Raw genomic sequence first — 8,488 nt, forward strand, 5'->3', positions numbered from 1 at the left:
TTCTTGTCAAACTAACAATGTCACCGCTACACTTACTAACCAGTGACACATATTTTATTCCATCATGTACAATTGTTATGATTTTGAGACTCCCAGCCAAAACATGTATATTGAGTATACAGATGAAATATCAGTGCGGGTATAAATATAGGGTCCATCATTTGGATACAAATAGCTCGTAATATTAAGTGGAACAGCAATTGAAGAGACTGCCGTTCAACACAAATTCCCATCTTCAACCCCCAAAGAAAATCCCCCAGCAGTGCCCAATACACCAGGAAAACAGAAACAGCTAAATGATACTTCCTTCGATATGGGTGAATCAGCCCTTGGTAGAAGCCGTCCTGTTACATCAAGAAAAGAAAGGAAAATTTTCTGGTCATTCAAGGAGTAGAGGAAAAAATGTTTGAACGGATAACATAATGTACTGCAACCACAAAATAAGGCAAAAGGAAAAAATTTCTGAACATGCCGCTTTGCTTTCAACAGAAAAGTAAGGAGCATGATAACTAAATCACCTACCCTAGCAAACCCACATAAAAAAGGAGTGGAAGGGGAAGTTGAACAAGCTGAATACCTCATTATGCGTCTTGGTGGATCTTTTAACTTAACAGGACCATCTTCGGCGATGCCGTCAGTTAGATACCTATTGGAATTTCCTTGTGGTAAAGAGTCTGAAAGTTCTTTAAGGCCCTGTAACAAAGTTATGGTATATCAATGAAGTGCGTGCAACTACAACCATAATGATCAAACCACCATGTCAATCATCAGAAGAGAAACACAAATAAAAGTCAATAACTAATCTGCAGTCCAGTTAACAAAGAGAGGCATTGTGTATGGGTTAACCAATGTATCAATCCGAGCTCAGGAAAGTTAAAACCCTACTCATATCGTGACCAGTGTACCAGACGTGCAAAAGTTGCCATTTTATTCACGAATGACCAAAGCATGTATTAGATGGTTCTTGAAAATTATTTTGTCATAAATGAATCATGTCAGTCAGAAATATCAATATGGGACGGCATCCCAAAGCAGTCCATATATTTGAACAAACAATAAATAATTTTGTTCAAAAATTCAGTAATTCTTTCATTTTGACATTATTCTGGTGTTCCTAAGTTTTTGGCAAAAGATCTCTTCTTTATGTAGAGCCATAATCCAATGAGCATTTTGGAACTTGAATATTCCACAATATAAATATAAAAAAAGCATAATATCACAGGTCAGCTGCATGCATATGGCTGATACTAAGACAAAATACTTGAATAAGGACATTCAATTGAAAATAGCAAAAGTACCATCAGACTAGGTGTAGAGTTGCCCACAATTTTGAGTTGTTCCTGCAGAAAAAAAAAAACTACAGGTTAAAGGATTATTGATGGCAAGCATCTAATAAGAAAAAACAAAACAGTCCTTCCTATGTGTTAAGGATAAAACATGCAGAACAAGAGAAGATGCCACAAAAATAGTAAGCTCCAAGGTGACACATACACACACACACACATAAAATAAGTTGAGAATAATAACTATAATTGCAGACAACAGTTGGAATTAAGTGAAATAGTTATTGTAGCATTGTTTAATGCGGCCACTTCAGGACAGCCAATTGGTGATGGACGCATGCCTTAGCGCCTTGGCGATTGAACTGAACTCCACCTAAGCGAGGCGAAGCGCTCAGCCCGTTTTGCACCTTGCATTATCTTGTCCAATGTACTGTGCCGAAAAATGATAACTGCTGAAAGTGTGACAGCCACAAACAGAGATTTTTGTGTGGTAATTGCTTGCACAATTTAAAAAATAGAACATTAGGAGGACTCAAAATGTTTATTAAGTTAGGTAATCCTTCCCGTGCTAAAGCAGAGACATGCTTCCAGACAGCATGCTGCCCAAACTGGAAGGTCGTCCTTTTCTTTCAATTACACAGGGAGGTCAAAAATCAACCAAAATCACCTACTTTCTTAATGTCTTTACTTGAAATATTACAAGTTTCATTCGCACCTTAGATCAAGAGGAAGGAAGGACAGAAAATATTCTTATATATGAATCTCCATTCTGATCTGTAAATTTGGCAAAACAGACTAGCGTATTCGCACTATTTGGGCTAAGATGGTAAGCAAGTTACCGGGAGAAAACAGATCTTTTTTTTTTTTTTATCTGTTCCTACGTTCACCCTAGAGTGAAAATCAGAAGCATATAATCAAAACTACTAACTAATGCTTTGGTAATGTTGATCATGCTGTAAATCATGTAGCAAAAGGGATTGTCTGTAGAAAGTGAACCACACATCCTGTCACTTTCCTAGCAAAGAAATTGTTTGATCAAACGATTTGCTTCATCTAAAATTGCATTGCTAGCATTCAAGGGAAATAAGAAGATTCTTTATAACTCGTTTCATAGGCGTTAACCCACCCCAACCGTACCACCATTTTTAGAGGGGAAATAGAAGCATAATGTTACTGTGTGAAAGCCTAAAACTGAATAAAACACTATTCAAATGGTAGAGGTTAAACACACATCGACAAGTTGTGATAACATCAAGATTTGTACAAAAACAAAAAAAAAAACAAAAAAAAAAGAGGTCTGCAAACCTGAAGTGTGTCAGGCATCTTCACCCTTTTTCCATTGACTACATTGCACAGGTACATAACACCAGCATTTGCAAGTTCCTGTTATTAACCATGAGAGCTATGCTTAGTACAAATTTTTCCCTTAGGATTTAATAGGTACAACAAACACAGTTAGTAGCTGAGATAAAGGCAGAAATGACTCGCTTTTTTCACTTTACCTGTTTGCCTTCCAAGGAAAGTAACTTGCCATCCTGCATATCCAGATACAGTTAAAGCAGAGTTTAGTGTACCTAAAAGTAGATGTAACACAATTGACAAAAATAATGTAGAGAAACCAAGGTAGCTTGGCCACTGCCCTTTTCCCAACAAAAGCATCTGCACGAACACAAGCTACCAGAAAGCATAACTTACCAGACCAGAAACCATTCTCTGTAAATCATCCAAATCACAACCAATTTCGGATAGATCACCACGCACATCATTAACCTGTCGCAAAATAAGGTTTTGACCTAAATATTATGACAGCTGTACTGCACTGTTGTAGTACTACCAGGAAAATATTAATTTAAGGAATATGGACAGGGGATCAGAGAAGACAAATCCCACACAAATAAAGACAAAGAGGTGTTAGAATAGACTTGCACCTCATTCCTTAATAGTTTTGACATCTCCATTTGATCATCCAATTTCCCATCGACATTCTCAATTTTCTGTGTCAAATGTCTCTTTGTTGCCTGATCAAGAGAAGAAACAGAATAATGAGGAAAGCATGATGGAAATATCATACATAGGTATAAACGCAAATAAACCCACACATAAAAACATCTACGATCAAGTGTCTGTTTCCGCAATTTCTCGATTGGGAACACAACAAAATTATGATTCAGGAAAGAATCATACGGTTGTCTAATAGCGGACTTCTCTCACTTTGATTGATCAGTTTCACTTCTGTAGAGAAAAGTAATCAGGTCTTTAACAACCGACTAACACTGACATGAAAACTTGGTTTTCTTCCTCAAGCTTTCCCCCTCTTCAAATTTAGAAATTATGGCACCACTTCTTTGTTTGTTTGGGAGAGAAATTCTGGCACACTTGTATCGCGTCTTTACGAACTTTTTGACTTTTGATTCAAAAGAAATGTAATAACCCCAAATTACTGAGAACTGGAAGTTTGGAATGAAACAGATCCAAATAGAGCAAAGTGGATAATGAAAATTCATATGGTAAACCCCAACTAACTTGGTGTAGTAGTTGTTGTTGATCATAAATTGGTAAAACCCAAAGCTACTAATTGCTTTTAACAGTTAAAGGAGATAACAACATGATAAAACTGGTAAAAAATAGGAAATTGCAGCAGCATAGCGGAAAGACTTGTTCAGCCCGTCGTCATTTTAAGCTAGTAATAAAAAAAATGGGGACCTTTGAGATTTTATACTTTTATGTAATGAGAGATAACAATAACACGATTTGCTAATCCCCTAGCATATCATGAATTTCATTCCACTGTCCTGGAAACGATTTGGAAGATCAAGTGTGGCAATACAAACTACTGTCCTCGTATTTTACAACTCAATAGCAACTTTTATCTCTAAAATTTAAATCCAGCTCAACATTAATTAATTTGACTTTGATAACCATTTTTAGTAGCTGCTATCTTAAGTCTTTAAAATTCACTTTTACTTGAGAATAACTTTTAATCAAGGTTCTTCAATATTGACATCTGATTCTAAAGAAGTCTTAATCCGGGGAATTACGTTTTAGGTTAGGTAATGAATTGCTAACTCGTTCTTCTTTCATAAACTGAACTACATTCTAGGTACATAATGATAAACCAATTGAGATGCTCTAGGTTTTTTTTTAATGAAGTGAGAAGGTTTCATTAGTAAGGCATCAAGACTCTATGGGGTTTGGGTTTTGTTGATAGCGTAAATATAGATGTAAATATCTATGCTCTTGCGGCACCTAACAGGGAAAATATACCAACCCAAATAACCATCTCTTTCTCATGTCTGTTTAACTAACTGCTTTCTTTTATTACCTTCGGGGAAGGGGGGAGGAGATAGTGTGTATTCAACCCACGCCTATTATGTTGAGACTCACTGGTACCACACCATACTATAAGCCTTAGTAGTAATGTACATTCAGAGAATACAAGCACATTCACTGACACAGGAAAGAGAGATTTCCGGCCTATAACAAGAGGCCTGGGGAGGTAAGGGCTAGTTCATCAATAGTACACTATTGTTGACACAAGCTGCAACCATCAAGCTTCACAGGTTTAACAGAAACACCACAATTATATATGAAAAATGTATTAGCATGCTAGTTAGGGACATGGGAGTGCCAAGACAGCAGAGAAGGAATTAAAAACAGTAGCAGCAAGAGATGATACTCACAGCAAGCGCCTCAGAAACATGACCCAAGTGCTTTGTCATATTTGAAACGGCATCCGCCATACTCTTTTTGGTTACATACATAAGGTCAGAGAATGATAGACCCTGCAAGCATTACATGAAAAGGTGAAAATATGTTTTCATTTTTTCAAATACTAGGGACATGAATCATTGTTCAGTGGAACATTTGTCATGGCCAACTAAAGCTAGATGCATAAAAGCTTGGCCTTCGGCTGAAAGCTAGTTTCTTCCCCATTTTTTACCCTTAATATTTTGTAGAAGGACTGATACCTAAGCTGAGGACCAATTTCAAGCTGATATGACACACAAAATCACAAATACACACAAGAGCATGTTGATCACTCCTTCTCACGCATGCATTTTAATTTCATCTATCACGCTACACATACCTCTAGTACACCTTAGTACAATGAAACATGTTTCCCAGACTTTCATGTAGGGACCTCCACGCTACTAGAAGTTAGTAACAAGAGAGAGCACTTGATATTTACCTTCCACCACATATATCCATAACCCAGTGCCCCTACTGCAGCAGTTGGCATGATAAGAGATGTCAAGTTACCTGAGACACGACAAAAGAGTGAGCAACGGTTAAGGACACATTGGCTGATAGAAAACAACTTCCACAAAATCAAAAGGAAGGATAAAGCAAAACAAAGCATGAGAACTCTTCAGTAAAGAATGGTGGAAAATACCACTAGAATTTCCATTTAGAACAGTAATTGATCGTGCGGAAGCCAATTGTCGAACCTCCATTGCCAGCCTACGAACCTACAGAGAGAAAGCAATAAACATAAGTTTTACTGTAACATATAGATACTTCATAATTCTATGTCATAATGAGTACGTTCATATACAACACAACTAGAGGGTGATAATTCTTTTATTCACTGTCAAAATAATAATAATAATAATAATAATAATAATAATAATAATAATAATTAAAAAAAAATGTGATGCAAAGCATGTCTGTGATCACATCCATTGTTTAACCACTGAATCCATGATCCATACAGTGCTAGATGCACTACAGTTATAATTTGGGATGGGAAAAATACCCTAATAATGATATTCCAGCAGTTCATCAACGTTCATAGAAACCCTAGAAGGTAGTGTTTAAAAAAATGATTCTGTTATTCAATGAAAAGGAAAATTAAAATATGGGCGGTGGAGATTTTCATGAATATATAAAAACAGGTGAATTGTGCATATAAAACCACATTGGTACTTATGCTACTTTTTATTATCAAGGTACCTGTGCAGCCATAACATCCGAATCTCCACCATCTGCCTCCCCTGATTTTTCATAATTTTTTATCAAGTTCTGCCAGAAAGATTGCAAAAAAAAAAATCATTTAATTCTATCATCCAAATATTAAATGTGAAACAGCATAAATAGCAATAGGAAATTGGTTTTAAAATTTGACACCTACATCCTTCTTGTTAGTTACAGGGCATACAAGGAGCCATCAAAACTTTTTTTTTTTAAAAGGCAACCCGGTGCACTAAGCTCCCACTATGCGCGTGGTCCGGGGAAGGACCAGACCATAAGGGTCTATTGTACGCAGCCTTACCCTACATTTCTGCAAGAGCCATCAAAACTATATTCAAATAAAATCATATCCTGCACTCCTTGTAAGCAACGTGAGTCGATCATGTATCGTGTATACGTACGAAATATAGTTATTGAGCATTTTTTTTTTTTTTTGATGTGTAGCCCTGTTAAGCATTATTCTCCGTATTACTTTCAGCAACCACACTAATAACTGAAGCATTTTACTTACTGATCTCAATCTAGATTGCCTGTTTCGAGCAATAAGCATAAACAAACACTAGTACTTTCTCGATTAATAGAATATTTTTTTTATAGGTACTTCCATTATAAACAGAATTCATGGAATTCAAAGCTAAAACTAATTCAATCGTCGGGAATGCATTTATTAAAAATTTGTTAAAGAATTATGAGGGTCAACAACGTTAACGAAGGAATTTGCCACATAATTTGCGTAAGAACTGCTAGGCGAGCCCCGATTATTGGGCATTAGGCGTGTTTAGGGCGTACAGTCAGGCGTTTAGGGCGTAAGCCTCACAGAACTAAGCCCCACACTTGTGAGTCCCAAAACTGTCTTTTAAAACACTGCTAAGAAATACTTATTTCACGTAGATTACCTAACTCGAACTGAATTAAGGCATAATCGTCCTTATAAAATGAAGTTCAAAAAATATGAACTTAAACTGGAGCTAAAATAACTCAATTTCATCCTAAAACACTAAATAAGTTGAACATAATTACCTGAAGTTCGCCAATTACATCAGATAATTTACCGTTTTGAAACAGCACAGTACCAGTATACCCTACACATACAAACGAAATACACACAAATCAGATCAAACTAGCAAAAATCACTAAAAAGAAGAAAAAACGAAAAAAAATTATTTTAAATGCATACCAGCGCCAACTATAAAGATAATTCTGCCTAAGCCTATTCCAGTTTGTAAAGCCATGGCTAGCGGTATAAGTGATTAGTAGAAACCTAAAGACTAATTATATGAGAATTTAGAGGTGGTGGTGGGAAATTGGGCTTTGCTAAGTCGTTAGTCTAAAATTAGTGCTGTGAAACGCTGTAGCTTTTGGTGTTTGATGGCGGTTAGCCCAAGATTTATTTACCCTTTAAGCCAATTTTGTATGTCGCCTACTTGCCGTGGAATTCAAGCCACGTCAATAACTTTGAGCGCGGCGTGTTTGCAATTTCATTTTGTCCCATTGGTCAAAGGACTCAGATGGAATAAAAATTTGTTCTCCTGTGTGCGCGCACTTTTACTTGTTTATTATATTAAAAATAAATATTCACTTTTACTTGTTTATTTTATTATATCAAGAAAATATAAACGTTTTTAAATTATTCTCCAAGTTTAATGAAACTATACATCAATTAATATGAGTATTATAATTAAAAAAAGTATATACTTCATTTATTAAATTTAAGGGTATGCAAAATTAAAAGTGAACGGCGGGAGTATTGAATTAATTAACTACGGAGTACTATACTTTAGTGATAAAAGTGCTTATATAAAAATTAGGTTCGGCGTACGTGCGCTGCACGTGACAATAACTTAAAAGTTTTATATAAATAGAAAAAATTATGTAAAATAGCAACAAAAGATAAAATAAATGTAACGACTTGTCTAATAATACCTAGCTTTTCAAATACATCATTTTATTAATTTTGATTAATGAACTATTATCATCATCATCAAGAAAGGCTCTAACTTTGATTTAACTATTTGAGAACAAAAAGAAGAGAAACTTTTCAAGCCCAAACTATTATAACTGGAATTGGAAGCATTCAACATTTTATAGCATACTTTCATGATATAATAGATGAAACTTACACGTCATTTTATTAATTCTGATTAATGAACTATTATCGTCATCAAGAAAGGCTCTATCTTCGATTTAATTATTTGAGAACAAAAAGAAGAGAAACTTTTCAAGCCCAAACTATT

At 35.5% G+C, this 8,488-nt stretch overlaps 1 protein-coding gene across 1 annotated transcript; it reads right to left on the reverse strand.

Annotated features, from left to right (window-relative positions):
• Positions 1 to 7,691, reverse strand: LOC132635352 (uncharacterized). The gene is made up of 13 exons (XM_060351707.1): positions 7,432 to 7,691; positions 7,275 to 7,336; positions 6,237 to 6,305; positions 5,677 to 5,752; positions 5,473 to 5,543; positions 4,964 to 5,065; positions 3,212 to 3,301; positions 2,979 to 3,053; positions 2,786 to 2,818; positions 2,589 to 2,666; positions 1,299 to 1,340; positions 578 to 693; positions 1 to 344 (listed from the first exon to the last, which is right to left on the reverse strand). Exons 1-13 carry the CDS (start codon positions 7,484 to 7,486, stop codon positions 323 to 325), a joined length of 891 nt encoding a protein of 296 aa, XP_060207690.1. The 5' UTR covers positions 7,487 to 7,691; the 3' UTR covers positions 1 to 322.
• Positions 7,692 to 8,488: the final 797 nt, after the last annotated feature.

This window comes from Lycium barbarum, chromosome 4 (assembly GCF_019175385.1).
Source record: "Lycium barbarum isolate Lr01 chromosome 4, ASM1917538v2, whole genome shotgun sequence".
In the NCBI taxonomy this organism is placed as follows: domain Eukaryota; kingdom Viridiplantae; phylum Streptophyta; class Magnoliopsida; order Solanales; family Solanaceae; genus Lycium; species Lycium barbarum.

What these genes read in the sequence shown, in the direction of transcription:
- LOC132635352 (XM_060351707.1), bottom strand. Translation starts at nt 7,486, where the DNA reads ATGGCTTTACAAACTGGAATAGGCTTAGGCAGAATTATCTTTATAGTT. An exon ending in TATCTTTATAGTTGGCGCTG is followed by an intron (nt 7,337 to 7,431) that starts GTATGCATTTAA and finishes TTGTATGTGTAG; the next exon opens with GGTATACTGGTACTGTGCTG. An exon ending in ACTCTACACCTAGTCTGATG is followed by an intron (nt 694 to 1,298) that starts GTACTTTTGCTA and finishes ACTTTGTTACAG; the next exon opens with GGCCTTAAAGAACTTTCAGA.